The 13,925-nt window shown below is 59.6% G+C and overlaps 1 protein-coding gene across 2 annotated transcripts in view; it reads left to right on the top strand.

The window, feature by feature from the left end:
• The first annotated feature begins 2,668 nt into the window (after nt 1-2,668).
• The window catches only part of LOC309850042 (CD48 antigen-like), a 40,681-nt gene continuing 29,424 nt past the window's right edge, over nt 2,669-13,925 (top strand). Inside the window, exon 1 of one of the 2 annotated variants that reach the window (XM_082703229.1) lies at nt 2,669-2,787. In XM_082703229.1, the coding sequence (XP_082559355.1) occupies nt 2,715-2,787 (73 nt within the window). In that variant the 5' untranslated portion in view covers nt 2,669-2,714. The remainder of the gene's footprint in view (nt 2,788-13,925) is intronic. The other variant, XM_082703230.1, reaches the window with a different exon arrangement.

Raw genomic sequence — 13,925 nt, 5'->3', positions numbered from 1 at the left:
TGAACGGAGCCATAGGTGGGTGTGTCTGCCCCTGTGGGGACCAGCGATGCTAGAGGCGGGGCTCCTGCTGCTGAAGAGGCCCCGGGAGCACTTAACAGCAGCCCCTGTCTGGGGGTGGTGGAGCAGGGTGATGGGTCAGGGCCCCACCAGAACCCACAGCTCACAGCGTCCACCTCCAGCTCACTCCAGGGCCGCAGTCCTTGAAGGCAGCACAGATACGGGTCAGGTTCAAGAGCTTGCACTCACCGTCTTCTTGTGTCTGAGAGCAGACGCCTGAATCTGAGCTGGACTATGTGTCTGCCTGTGTTTCTGCTAGACAGCAAGACGCTGGCATGGATGTGCCTTTGGGCCCAACTCCTGATGGGCTGAGCCTGGTCCTCAAGGTCTGGGTCACTGCCCAGGACAGGATAAACCGTGCCCTTACCTGGTGATAATGTACCTGACTGCTCAGGGCCCCAGGAGAACCCGCAGAGAGCAGCTCCCTGCCTTCCCCAGAAGCTCGGTGGGCCCTCGGATGGAATGTGTCTGTCTCAGGGCAGGGGCTGGGTGAGTAGGTTGCCTGGAAAGCCACTGCGGACTCAGAGACGGCAGCAGATAGTGAGTGGCGCTCAGTAAACACTTCTGAAGGGGCGGCACAGATGGCTGCCATGCCCAGTTTAGTGGGAAGCTGCTGGTCTTATCTGGCACGTATGTGAGCCCACACTGTCCTTACAGGACACCCCAGGGAGCGGGGGCATGTGGACAGGCTAGGACTGTGGGGCGCCCTCTCTCAGGTCTCTGAGGGTCAGGGCTGGACGCTTCTGAATGGGGAGCTATTTCCCAGTTATCTCCTGCTGGGGCTTCCCCTCCTGGGTCCCATGGAGACCGCAGAGCCCACCCTTCCCCCTCTCCCCTCTGGGACAGAGTGGTGTGTCTGAGCCCCTGGGGTGGGCAGAGGCTGGTGCAGGTGTGGTGCTCTGTCCTCCATATCCCACAGAAGAGAGATGCTGAGGACTGTCCAGCCCAGACCCCCCAGGGAGACCAGGGATAAAGGAAGCCCAGCAGGAGGGACAGACTGGTCAGTTGGGTGGGGGTCCCCAGGAAGCTGGGCTGGCGGGAGCCCTGCAGGGGCGCCGGGACCAGATCGGGCAGGAGACTTCTCTGCACCCATGGGCTTCATCAAGTTCAGAGGAGATGGCGTTGGAATGACTGATGGGAGGGGTAAGAGCAAGAGGAGGTCTCTAGGAAGCCAGACCCCCAGACCCCAGGAGGACAACATTCATGACCCAGCAAGGAGGGCGGTTTTCACCAGCTTCTCCAGGCTCACAGTCTCTGAGGGTCCTGATCCCTCCTGGGAGACCAGCCTGGGCTTCTCAGGTCAGCAGCCTTGCGGGTCTGAGCCGCCTGGGTGGTGCTGGCCTGGGAGTGACTCAGCCAGTGCAGGGGGCGGCTGTGGTCGGCAAAGGGCTGCTGTGGACCTCAGAGGCTGCAGAGATGCCACCACAGGCTTATGTCCTCTGTCTGCAGGTGTGAGACAGGAGAGAGTCTGCCCTGGGTCAGGCCTGGCCTCCCTCCTGCTCAGTGTGGTTTCTCAAGATCTGCAGTGAACTTGATTCTGGAAAGACCAGTGGCCTAGGAGGTCTGAGATCTGGTCCTGCCCCATCCCAGGGTCCAGACCAGGGGCTCATCAGATCACCTATGGGTCCTGACTTTGCTCATCTGTGACATGGACGGTAACCCTGAGCCCCGCTGCCCCTCACAGGGAACAAATTTGGAACCAGAGACACCTGGACACACAGAGGACTGGTGACCTGGGCTGTCTTGCTGCACAGGGCAGCGGGAGGGGACAGAGATCAGTATCTGCAGGTGTAGAAGGTCGTGGGGCTGCCCCAGCATGGAGTGTGTCCAGGCTGACCCTCTGGGGTCCCGGCCTGCAGCTGCTGGGGGCTCCCTCCTGGGTCCTGCACCCCACCCCAATGTGGCTTTTGTACAAGCAAAGAGTTCTCACCCTGAGAAGGCTCACCCAGGGCTGGGGGAATGGGCAGAGCCTCACAGGGAAGGGGGGCTGTGGGGCTGCTCCTGTGGGGGTGGACTTGGTCCTGTGGGGGGCAGGGCTGGCCCTAGGCTGCAGACAGAGCCCTGGGGACCAGCAGTGGGGACATGCCCTGTGTGCCCTGGGGTGAGGGGGTGACACTTCCCAGGAGGCTTTGTTCTCGGGCTCCTAGCTTCTCACTGCGACACCTGACAGTGAGGTTCCTAGAACATCAGAAAGGAGATGTGACTCGTGAGATGGTGTAAAGACAGAGGACAGGCCCAAAGCAGGAGAAGCCTCGTGTCCTTGGCTCTAGGAGGGGACTCTGTGCCCGGCCATCAGCTGGTGCTGGCGAGCTGGGCAGCCCAGGCTGAGTGGGAGCCCAGGGACAGAGGTCAGTGGTCCTAGGGGTGCAGGCTGGGGACGGGAGACCACCAGGCTGGTTGTGAGCACAGGGACGGGGTCTCTCCGGCACCGGGCCTCCTAGAGGGGGGCTGTTCCCACACTTACTCTACAGTTATCCCCTGAGGCCCCTGCGGGTGCTGAGCTCACATGAGTGATGGGAATGGTTTAATCTAGACTGGCCAGCTGTGCCCCAGGAACTAACAGTCAGCCCCGCCCTGGGGTGGGGAAGGGCTTGGAGCTCTTCTCAGCTAAGCTGTTCCTCACAGGTTAGGCAGAGTCAGCAGGGAGGCGGCCGGCCATGGGCGCCTGCTCAGAAGACCCCCACCTGTGCGGGGCCTCCTGGCTCCTGCGATTCACCAGCCTCCTCCTCAGTGAGTGGCCCGGGACCCCCGGGAGGGAGGCGGCGGGGCGGGCAGGGAGGCAGGAGCTCCCGGGCGGGCTGGGGTCTGTGCTGAAGAACCGGACGGAGCAGCTCCGTGAGGACGGAGCACACGCGGTGCGCTGGGTCAGAGCCCCGGGGTGGACAGAGGGAGCAAAGGGAGCTTTGGGCTGAGGCCAGGCTGGGAACCCCGACCCGGCTGCCTGGCAGCATGAAGGGAACCCCCTTCCCCCAACTCAGGGCGGTGAGACTGGGAGACCCCGGAGCCTCGTGGGGGAGAGGATGGAGGTGACACAGGAGCGGGGCTGGGCGACCCGGGGTGGGGACGGACATCCCCCCTGCCGTGCACTGGGACCAGCAGCCTTGGCAGCTGCCGTGTGCAGGAGGGGCCGACCCAGAGCCCCTGTCTGAGCTGGAGGGGCCGCGCTAGTCTGGCTCCTTGGCAAGATGAGGCCCCGAGTCCAGTGACATTCTGTTTGCAAGGGAAGGACAGGAGCCCCAGAATTCAAGGGTCTGCGCCCACCTGCCGTGTGTAGGGGTGAGCCCGGAACGGGAGACTGCTGACCTGGGCTCTCGGTGGGGGTGACTCGAGGTGGGGGAAGGGGGCAGGAGAGAAACAGAGAGGGCTCCAAAAAGGCTCCTCTATCACTGTGTTAACCAGGGCCCCACTTTCTGGTTCTTACTTCGTGGGAGTCCAGGTGCTTCTGCGGAACACGTGAAATAAGAACGAGGAGAAAACACTGAGATCCTCGGAACTGAATTCTGAGGAGGGCAGGGCAGGCGGTTACGGTCTATCATGTTTGGTTCGAGGGAAACACCCCTCCCTGGGCCGCAGGGATTCTAGGACGTTTCTGGAATCAGAGGACATTGGCAAACAGGGTCTTTCCTCATGAAAGACCATGAGGCGGGCACGGCGCGGGGACCACGGTAACAAGGTGCCGTCCGGTCTGCGTGTGGGCTTCCTCCACTGTCCCTGTTGGACTGAGCCGGAGACCCACGGAAGTTACATGGTGTCGTCCGTAAACGTCGCGGTGGGACGACTGAGAAAGACAGCAAGGAAGGGACGGAGGGACGGAGGGAACCGAGGAAGGAAAACGGAGAAAGGGACAAAAGTTTACGCTGAAGGTGGCAAGTCAAGTTTCATCTAATTTACATAAACTCCAACTCTCTTGCTCACAGCCACCCGCCCCTGACCTTCTGTCCCTCCTTGGGGTCAGCACCTTCTGCAGATCTGAGCACTGTCGGGTCTTCCTCCCGTCCTGAGTGGGCTTCCAGCTTCTGGGCCGCTCCTCCCCCGCAGCCTGGGGGCTGAGCCTCCTCTGTCCCGGGTTCCCCCCTTTCCAGCAGGCGCCGGTTAACCCGCAGGTAGCCCCGTGTCCCCGTCCTGCCAAAGCCCGCCGAGTACTTGAGTCCCCTCTCCCGGGACAGTAGCTGGGGGGTGAGACCCCAGATCTCAGATAGCACAGACCTTACCGCAGTGCTGGGAGGGAGGAGCCCTGGGCAGGGCAGGGGAGGGCAGGGGTGGGGCTTCAGCGGGTGGGGAGGGCAGGATGGGTGGTGTAGCTTCCCACTGGGGAGGTAATGGGAGGGAGGAGAGGAAGTCCGGCTGCAGGTCTGGCTCTGCCTTGTGTGACCTAGACCAGTCCCCTCCTGCCCTTGAGCGAGCAACTCCTCTGTGAAAGGTCCCCTTGAAGGCCCTCCAGCTGTGACATCCCGGATTGGGGGGGGCTCCCCCGGGACAGGACTGTCCTGTGGTTTCTCCGAGGCCTCTGCTCCGTGTCTCCCTCCTGTCCTGCCCTCGTCCTCTGTCCTGCCGGGGACGGACAGCCGGGGAGTCTGCTTGGGCCCCGTCAGCACCCAGAGCCCAGGACCACCCGTGGTCACCTCCTCCGCCCTCCACGGGGCGAGGGATGCATCTTCGAGGCTCCCTGCAGTCCTCGGGCCTCCGCTGCCTCTGTCTCTGCTGCTGAGCAGGTGTGCACCCCGGTGAGCACGGCCCGCTCCGGACAGGGAGCTGCCTCGGCCGAGGTTGTGGGGGTCGGGGGACGGAGCAGCCGCTCAGGAACAGCCTGACCGGAGCCACGCGGCAGCTGCCCATGATCGGCAGAAACGTCAGCGTCCGTGTCCCTGTCCCCTGGGGTGGACTCCTCTGACCCACGCTGGAGGCACGGAGAGCGACAGTGTGGGCTCAGAATTCCTGGGGAGCAGCCTGTGGGCAGGTGCCGCCCTGGGAGCGGATCTGCTGTCCCTCGGGGAGCCCCTGTTGGAACAAGGGCGGCTTCTCAGACTTGGGGTTGGCGTCCTGTGTGCACCACACTCTTCGTATTTGCGCAAGAGATGGGCCGTGGCTGTGGACTGGGTGGGGACGCGGGTGTGACGGACACTGTCGTTCTGTGCATTAATTCATGAGGAACCGCCAGGCTCATTCACAGGAGGAATGTTCCTTAGATATAATGGGACATAATGTTCTCATCAGTCTGGCGAAGGGCAGAAAGCTTGATCGCCGTGTGCCGGTGGGAACCTCAGCATTATTGGGGGGAGAGCCGCCGGGGTCGCTCTCAGGAGGCGATGAGCAGGGTCTGTCCGAGGCTGAGATGGAGCTGCCTTTGGCCGATTAGCCCCCCATGCGTCATCCCAGTGTCTGCACAGCCATGCGTGCTGGCCACACAGAAGCCCTGTCTTGCCGGCCGGCGCAGCGAGCTCACCAGACGCTCACCAGACGCTCATCGTCTCCCTCACATTTTCTCGTCCCTGGCAGTGGGCCCGGCCGGGTGGCGAGTGCGGCCACAGGCATGAGCAGAGATCCCGCTATTTCTAGACGGCGAGAGATACCTCCAGGGGCGATTCCACAGTCTGTGTCTCTGCTGTGGCCCCTGTGGCAGGTATCAGGGCAGGGAGTCTTGCCCGCAGACCCTCCCTCAGTCCGGGGAGCTCCCCTGTCCTCAGACCCGGGACTCCTGGACGTGTCAGGGACAGCATCCCAGCGTTGCCGAGCCTGACTGCGGGCCTGCTCTGGAAGGGGACAGGGCGCCACCTCTGTCAGCGCCGTGGTCACCTGTGGGGGGTCACCTGCCGCCCCTCGGTGCCTGGACACACACCAGGTGTGGGCTCGCAGCTCGTGCAGCTCAGGACCCAGAGGACTACGGGTGGGTCCTCAGGTCCACTGAGACGGACATTAGGTCTGGGCTGGGGCTGCAGGGACCTCAAGGGTCACCCAGGAGGCTGGGCGTCCAGGCGCCCGCAGGCGAACTTCCTGCGGATGCGGGACAGAGGCCTCACCCGCCCTGGGTGTTGGCCAGAGGCTGTCCTTCCCTCCCTGTGGGGGTCTCTCCACGGGGCTGCCCACAATACCGTGGCGGGCTTCGTCACAGAGAGCAGGAGACAGGGTCACAGTAAGATGGGGTCACACTCCTGTCGGACCTGCTGTCCCTGAGGGCCGTCCATCACGTTAGTGGCACTCTGCTCCTTAGAGGGGAGTCCCCGTAAGTGGCCCCCTCCAGGACAGCTCACACGGCCTGTGGGCACGAGGGGTCTCTGCAGCCCCGTGAGAACCTGCCTCCTGCGGAAATGCACTCGCTGTGGCCCCAAAATGTGTTCGTGCTTCAGAATCTAGATCTCCTGACATTCGTCCTCTCGCTGTCAGGGGTCAGGACACTGCAGGTGAGCAAGTTCCCGTGACCTGTTCAAGGGGACGCTCCCCTGAGACAAGAAAGGATTCCAACCTCGCCCCAAATTCATGGCATCTCCTGCCTTCCCAGACTCAAGGGGGCACATGGGATGAATTTCAGGAAGTTGGGTTCTAGGGTTTCCTCCTTTATTCCTAATGAGAACCACCGTTTTCTGCGTCCTATGCCCTAGGTGTCTGCAGCGCTGTGACCCGGAGTCCTGGAGCCCGTGGGTCTGCCCTGGACGATTCTGGAATCCCTGTTCCTCTGAAGGGGACTCCAGGGGTTTGGGTAGGTGGGGACCACATCTCAGGGGAGATTAGTAAGACGGGCTCAGTCTAGTGAAATCACATAGAGCTAAAAGCAGTGGCTCCTTCCATTTAAGAACATGCTGTACATTTGGGTCAATTCCCTGTTATCTGTAAAAAGCCAATCGCCATCCTTAGGGGGAGGAAGCCCGAGCATCAGGGAGAATCCGCAGGAGGAAGCAGGAGCTGTGATGTTCTACACTCACCTGAGACTCTGTCCTCTTGTCCTTCCTGCCCCAGAGCCTGTGCCCCGTCCCCAGACCAGGACCACACTTGTGTCCCTCACACCAGGCTGGTGCAATGTCACAGTGGAGTGTAACACCACAGAAACCAGCGAGGACCTGACCGTGTCCTGGGACAGCAAGGGTCTCCCCAAGGACCTGGAGCAGAGACCGGCCCCAGGACCAGCCCCCAACCCCTGGACACTGGCTGCGACCCTGCCCCTGAGCCTGCCCAGCCCCAGCCTCACCTGTGTGGTCAGCAACCAGGCGGACCAGAGAACTGCCACCCTGGACCTTGGGGACATCTGTGGTCGTGGTGAGTGCACCTGCTGGAGGGGAGGGACTCTCCCGCAGCTCAGGGAACCTAGGGCGAGGGTTCTCAACTTCTGTCTTCCATGTTTATGTCACCCCTTGCCACATGGTCGCCCCATCCAGGACTCTGGCAGGAACATGCAACCTGCTTCTGTCCTTTGGTGTCGCTCCCGTGCTGCTCTCCAGCTCTCAGCCCTGCTGGTCCAGGCGGCAGCCAGCAGGTACCTCTCCCCGACCTCATCCATCATCCTGAGTGTGTCTAGGATGGCTTTCAGGAAAAGCGAGTTGGGGGTGTCCATGGTCTGTGCCATCTGAGGGTCTGGGCCAGTGACTCCCTGTAGAATTCAGGGCTCGCAGATCCTCTGCCCATTTCTGGTCATGTCACACCCAGCTGCTTGCCTGCACTCCCGATGTGTCCCGCTCTCCTCGGCTGCCAGCCTCCGCTCAGGCCCCTCCCTCTGCCCTCAGCTCTTCCAAGTCAGGAGTCCCCCACTCCCCACTTATTTCCATCCAGGGACCCCCTCCCTGCAGCTGGCTCCGGGAGCCTGTGACCCAGGCAGTCCCACAGGGCCGCGTGCTGGGGGCAGTCCCAGTATGAAGAGACTTTGCACAGGGGCTCCTCAGCCTCAGTGGCTCAGGGCCCTGGAGGAGCTGCTGCTGTCCTGCCCTCACACCTCATCTCCTCTAAGGAGCAGTCAGTGGCCCCGCCCTGGGAGCTGATGCTCTGGCCTATGATTAGTGTCCTGTGCAGCCTGACCCCCTGGTGGGCAGTGGCCATGTCTGCTGCTCCTTTGAATGCCTGTCCCAGCCTTGGCCTCAGGCCCTTTGCTCACAGTTAGTGGGTCCCTGAATGAATGAATGACTTGGTTCCTCTTGAGCCACCTCTCTCTCCACCCCCTCCTCCACCAGCTGGTGGACCTGCTGCCTCAGTATCCCTGATCCCAGAGGAATCTCATGCCTCACGGACCCACTGTGCCCTCTGGAAAGAGGCTCCTGCCTCCCTCTTATCCTCCCACCCAGGTCCTCCTGCCTGGTCCCTCTCTGGCCGGCCCCAGTGGGTGCCAGTCGCTCCCAGGGCTGGTCAGTTGTCACAGCTATACTTGGTCATGGGTCTCCTTCCTGGGATGCCTCACCCACCCTGAATATGCAGCAATCTCCTACTCCTCCCTCAAGACCAGGCTTGCCCATCACCTCCTCCAGGAGGCCCTCCCTGATGACCTGGGTACAAGGTATAAGCTCTAGTGTCCTGGGATGGCTCTGGCCGGCTGCCTCTGGCATGTGTCACTCCTCCCCCTGCTGAGAGGCTCCTCAAGGGTGGGCACCATGTCCTGCTGCTCTCAGCACCCCGGCCCCAAGCAGGAGCTCAGGAACGGGCTGAGTGAGAGCCTCTGCCATGCTCCTCCCTCTCGAGCTTCTGACCAGGTCCCTTCAGAGTCTCCATGTGCCTGGCAATGGGCGTCCTCAGTTCTCTGTTGCCTCAACCTTCCTCACTCTCTGTGCGATGGAAACAGATCTACATGGACCATCTCTTGTTGCTCTCCTGCGTGACATCCTGGGGACTATTGTGGTCATATTGATGAAGCTGGACTATACCTTTGGATGAGACGTGGGAAGAAGAAGTTGGAGTCCGGGAGAGGCAGGTTGCACTTTCCTCCCTGTACCCGGACACCACCTTCCCCTGCTGGACTCTGGGCTTCTTTCTTTCTTTCTTTATTTGTCAGAGAGAGAGAGAAAGCACAAGCAGGCAGAGTGGGAGGCAGGCTCGCTGCTGAGCAGGGAGCCCGATGTGGGACTTGATCTCAGGACTCTGGAATCATGACCTGAGCCGAAGGCAGAGGATTAACCGACTGAGTCACCCAGGCGTCCCTGGGCTTCTTTTCTTTTGCATTTTGCTCCTCGGGGAATGTCCCTGCAGGCGCTGGCTGGTGTGGCTGTGGCCATGGGGTCATGGAGGGGGAAGGTACAGGCTTCCAGGCTGAGACTCAAGCTCCATCTGTGTGTGACTCAGGGGCAGGATTGCAGGAGGAGCCCAGGGACCCGGATGGTGGCATCCACTCTGCAGATCAGACCTATCAGGAGTCTGGGGACCGCAGGCACAAGGTGAGGCCGGGGGAGGAGGCAGTTCTCCCAAGTCCCTCTGTGCCTGTGGATCCCAGTCACCTGCAGGTTCTGTCCTCGATTGCTCTGTGCGCTTTCCCATAATGCAGGATCAACGAAGAAAACTCTTCTGGGATCCCGTGAAGCGTTGGGCACTGTGGGAGGTCATGTCAGCAGCTCTGCGTCTGTGTGAGTCTCTTTGGGTTCTCTGCGCCCCTTATGCTATCCTCTGTCTGCACTGCAGGGTAGGGGAGAACCACATCTAGAAGAGGAGAAATCTCTCACTACTGTCTACAGGGAGGTCCGCAGGCCAGGCCACGCCATGACCGCGTTTTAATGGGAAGAAGCAGGAGAATCCCACCCCGGGGACACCTGTGTCGTGAGCATGACGCCCGCAGCTCTGGTCCTGCCTCTTACCCCTCTGACAGCTCTGAGCAGGGGCTGGATGGATCCAGCACTTATTTCTGGGCTAAATCCTTGTGCACAAGCTCCCCGTGAGACACCCACAGTGGTAGATCAGGGGAAACTGAGTAAATAAATAAAACTGAGTAAATAAACTCTCCAAGACTGTGTAGAGTTCCTGCTTTCCTGATTTCTTTTGCCAAAGAGAGCAGATAGAGACTGTGTGAGGAACGGCCTCTCCTCTCCCTCTTCCCTTTCTCAGCTGCTCCCTGTGCTGCTCACAAATGCAGCTCGCGCTCATGGGGGTCCTTCGTTTCCGTGTAATTTCTCCCTCACGAGCCTGCAGGCAGCCTGAGGGCAGAAACTTCCCCTTGTTCTCTGTCCCATCACCTGTGACGTGGACAGAGCTGCTTCCTGGTACCTGTTCAATACTTGTTGGTGGGGAATAAGAAACATTTGCCCCCAAATCATTTGTCCCTTGTCTGGGCTGCTAGGGGAGCCCACCCAAGCCTCCACGTCAATCATATGAAGTTGAATGTCATTGTTCCTGCAGATGACCTAACCTGAGCTGCCCATATGGTTCTGCCAAGACAAGCTCCAGGGTCTCCTATGATCAGACCCACTCAGTGTGCCTCCAGCCACGGACCTCAGCTGTGCTGGGATCATAGCTGCTAGTGATGTTGGGAAAAAAGGCAGAAGAAAAAATATTAAATTTCCTTATTTCCTACAACCCAGTGACAAGTCCTTGAAACAGGCAGAGTGACATTCCTTTAGGGATCCAACTGCCTTGATGTTAATACTTTTCTAAGGGCAAGAGGCAATCCTAGCCCGAGCCCCCCACATCCCCTCCCCAGGATCCTGTAAGTCTACTTTAACATATAAAATTTCCTTTATCTTTATTTCCCCAAGATATGTGTCGACAGTCATCCCCCAAGCATATGGGCCACCAAGGTACAGCTGAAGGGTCTCACGACTCAGGTTTTATTTTGCGGTAATAAATGACCTTTTTGAATAATATCTCGACCCCTCAAGGCCCTGGAAACCGTGCTTCCAAACTCCTTAGAAACTTACACTCTCCCTAACCTTCCCAACTTGAAAGGATATAATGGGAAATGCCTCATGACCCCAGCACAGCTCGTTCTGCCCACGGGTCCTGTCCCTGTGCTTTCCCAAAACATTTTGCACCAAAGAGGTCTTAGGAATTCCTTCTTGGCCGTCGGCTTCAAACCTGACCATCTCTCCTACATGACTAGGATCGTGTCTCAGCCTGTCTGCCCTCACGCCGACCGCCTATGGGATTCTATCATGTTGATGTGGCCAATGAGAAGAAAGTAGCAGGTACCCTAGGTGTCCCTGCACACAGAGAAGCACCAGAAAATGGACTATAAATCCCATGAAAATCAAGGGACTGACATCATAGTAAAGTTTCTAGGGGGTCCAATCATGTGGGGAAACATCAGCATATCCCTTCAAGATTATTTCAAGTTCTAATGATCTTTATTCTTCTGTATCATTTTCTATGTCTTCCCAATTTTATATAATCAGCATGGATTATTTTCATCAGAAAAAGCCCTTATTTTTCAAATCTTCATGCCTATTGCTGATCAGGCAGCCCAAGTCTAGAGCTGGTGAATCATTAAAAGGGAGGAGGGGCCTAGTGTTAGGCGGGCAGAGGGGGGTTGCGGAAGGAGGGCAGGAACAGGAAAGAAAAGGGAGGAGCTGATGTGTTCTGGGTCCCACAGTTATGGACTCCCTGTGGGGCAGCCAGTCCCCCTCCCAGACCCTGATGCTCCAGGTCAGCCTCCTCCTGGGTGAGTGGCAGATCAGTGTGGGGGGGGCGCGTCTCCGGGATGGGTGTGGCTGGGGAAACGGTGGGGGGGGGGGGAGGAAGCAACTGGGAGGGAGGGGGGTGAGCAGTGGGGGCTTGCTGGTTCCACACCTTGATTTCTCCAGACTCTTGAGGGTTGAGGGAGGGAAGGGGGGAACCAGGGCCTGTCCGGGATGCCCTCACATCCCCAGGACGGGGAAGCCACCCTCAAACCTCTCTTAGGGACGGCAGTTCTTTGCCCTGCTCTGGGGGACGAGGCTGAGATCACCAGTAGCTCCGAGTCTCACTTTCCAGATCCTGCTTTGTAGGCGGAGCTCTGACTACAGTCTCAGGCCCTGGTGTGCACCCCTCCCCGCCCCCAGGCTGCTTGAGTCCCAGCTCCCAGCTGAGGAGGGGGTGTGTGCGAGTGAGGGGCCCAGACAGCCTCCCAAGGCCCCTGCATTAGGGACAGCTGGGCTGTGACACTGTCTGCAGGGGATTGGGGGCAGGGTAAGGGAACCTTCCTTTCTCATCTGTCTGTGGCCTCTCCATGTGGTCACAGCTGTTTCCAGGCTCTTGTGGGGGAGGGGGTCCCTTGTGAACCAGGCTCTGACTTGGGGGCCTGGACCCGCCCTTGTCCCCACCGCTCCTCACGGTGCAGAGACGGACTGAGCTCTGCAGTCACACCTGCTGGGTCGCTCATTCTGCCTCTGCCACGTATTGGCGGGAAGATTTTAGACAAACTGTGTGGATGCTGGAGAACTGGCTTTACCTTTCTTGCTTTTTTTTTTTAAGTTTTTATTTATTTATTTGACAGACAGAGATCACAAGTAGGCAGAGAGGCAGGCAAAGAGAGGGGGAAGCAGGCTCCCGGCTGAGCAGAGAGCCCGATGTGGGGCTCGATCCCAGGACCCTGAGATCATGACCTGAGCCATAGGCAGAGGCTTAACCCACTGAGCCACCCAGGCGCCCCTGGCTTTACTTTTCTGAGCTCTGTTGCCCTCACCCATCGACTAGAGAAATCCCTAAGGTGAGGTGTTCCTTGGAGAGGGAATGGAACAGCGCCCCTTCCAGCCAGAGCCTGACACGGGACACAGGTCACTTCTGTGTGCGGTGCTACGTGTTTCCCACTTGAGCAGAAACTGGCCAATAGTCCCAGGAAAAGAGGAAAAAGGTCATTGTGTCCTTGTTTCCTAATGGACAGTTTTCCCTGATGCAACAGTTGAAAACTAGAACAGGGTTCCCTTTGGGGCGGGAGGGGGGTCATGTCAGCATAGAGCTCGCTCACTCCCCTGTGCTCCCACCCCGCGCCCTCCACACAGACGCGGACACTGAGGGAACCTTTATTTATAAAAGCTCAGGTCCCCTCGCCCATCAGTGAGAGAAATCACACCACCACGGTCGCTACCCAAGCCAAGGGCGTGAGCACAGGATTTGCAGAGACGAGACGGATCAGGTGCAGGAGCCCGAGAGATGGTCGTCCTCGCAGGTCAACGCACAAATGCAAATTGAACATTCTGGCCACCCCTTCTGCCTGTCAAATGAATGCCTTTGTGTCTGTGGTGTTGAGAATCCAGAGTGCAGTGACAGGGCGGGGACAGGCTCTCTCCTGTCTTATGGCCAATGTCCCCTACCTCAGTGGTCTTCCCCCGGGGCAGCTGTAGGAAAGACTGGACCCCAGTCCTGGGCTCTCCAGGGTGCGGGCAGGCGAGGCCAGGACAGACAGGGCCGTGGGGCTGAGTGTGCAGGGAGCCACATGCCAGGCTTGCCAAGGGCTGTCCGTGTCAGGGTGACATGGGTTCCTGCCTCTGCTCTCATCTGTGGGGGCCTGTCCCCCAGAGGGACAGACTCCCCTGCAGCAAGCGTGGTTTGGGTCATTGATCCCGGGATTTCAGGCTGGGTTTTCCTTTGGATTTTCTGGTTTCCTTTCTGACACTTCTACTGGAGGAAGGTGAAGAGGACACACCGAGGACCCTGAGGGCGCCCGGCCCTGCGGTCTGCAGCCCCAGACCCTGGCCGGTCTGGACAGGAAGCACATTCAGGCCGATGAGTGCCTTATTCTTATTCGGGCAAGCCAGCAAATCACCCTAAGTTCCGACGAGAAGCCTGTTGCCCCAGTCAGCCGGGGACTCCCAGTGACCTCTACTCTTCAGGTCTGGGTGTGAGGGCTCAGAGGACCAGAAGGCAAGGTCAGGTGCGGCGCAGGACAGAGAAGGAGGTGCCGGAGGGTATGGGACCCCATGCTGACGCCCACCCCATCCCCGTGTCCTGTCTGACCCTGCCCTCGGCTGTCCAGCAGGGGGGTAGGGACTCTGCAG

This window comes from Mustela nivalis (assembly GCF_964662115.1).
Source record: "Mustela nivalis genome assembly, chromosome: 16".
Lineage (NCBI taxonomy): Eukaryota > Metazoa > Chordata > Mammalia > Carnivora > Mustelidae > Mustela > Mustela nivalis.
This window is presented reverse-complemented; position numbering and strand designations above follow the sequence as displayed.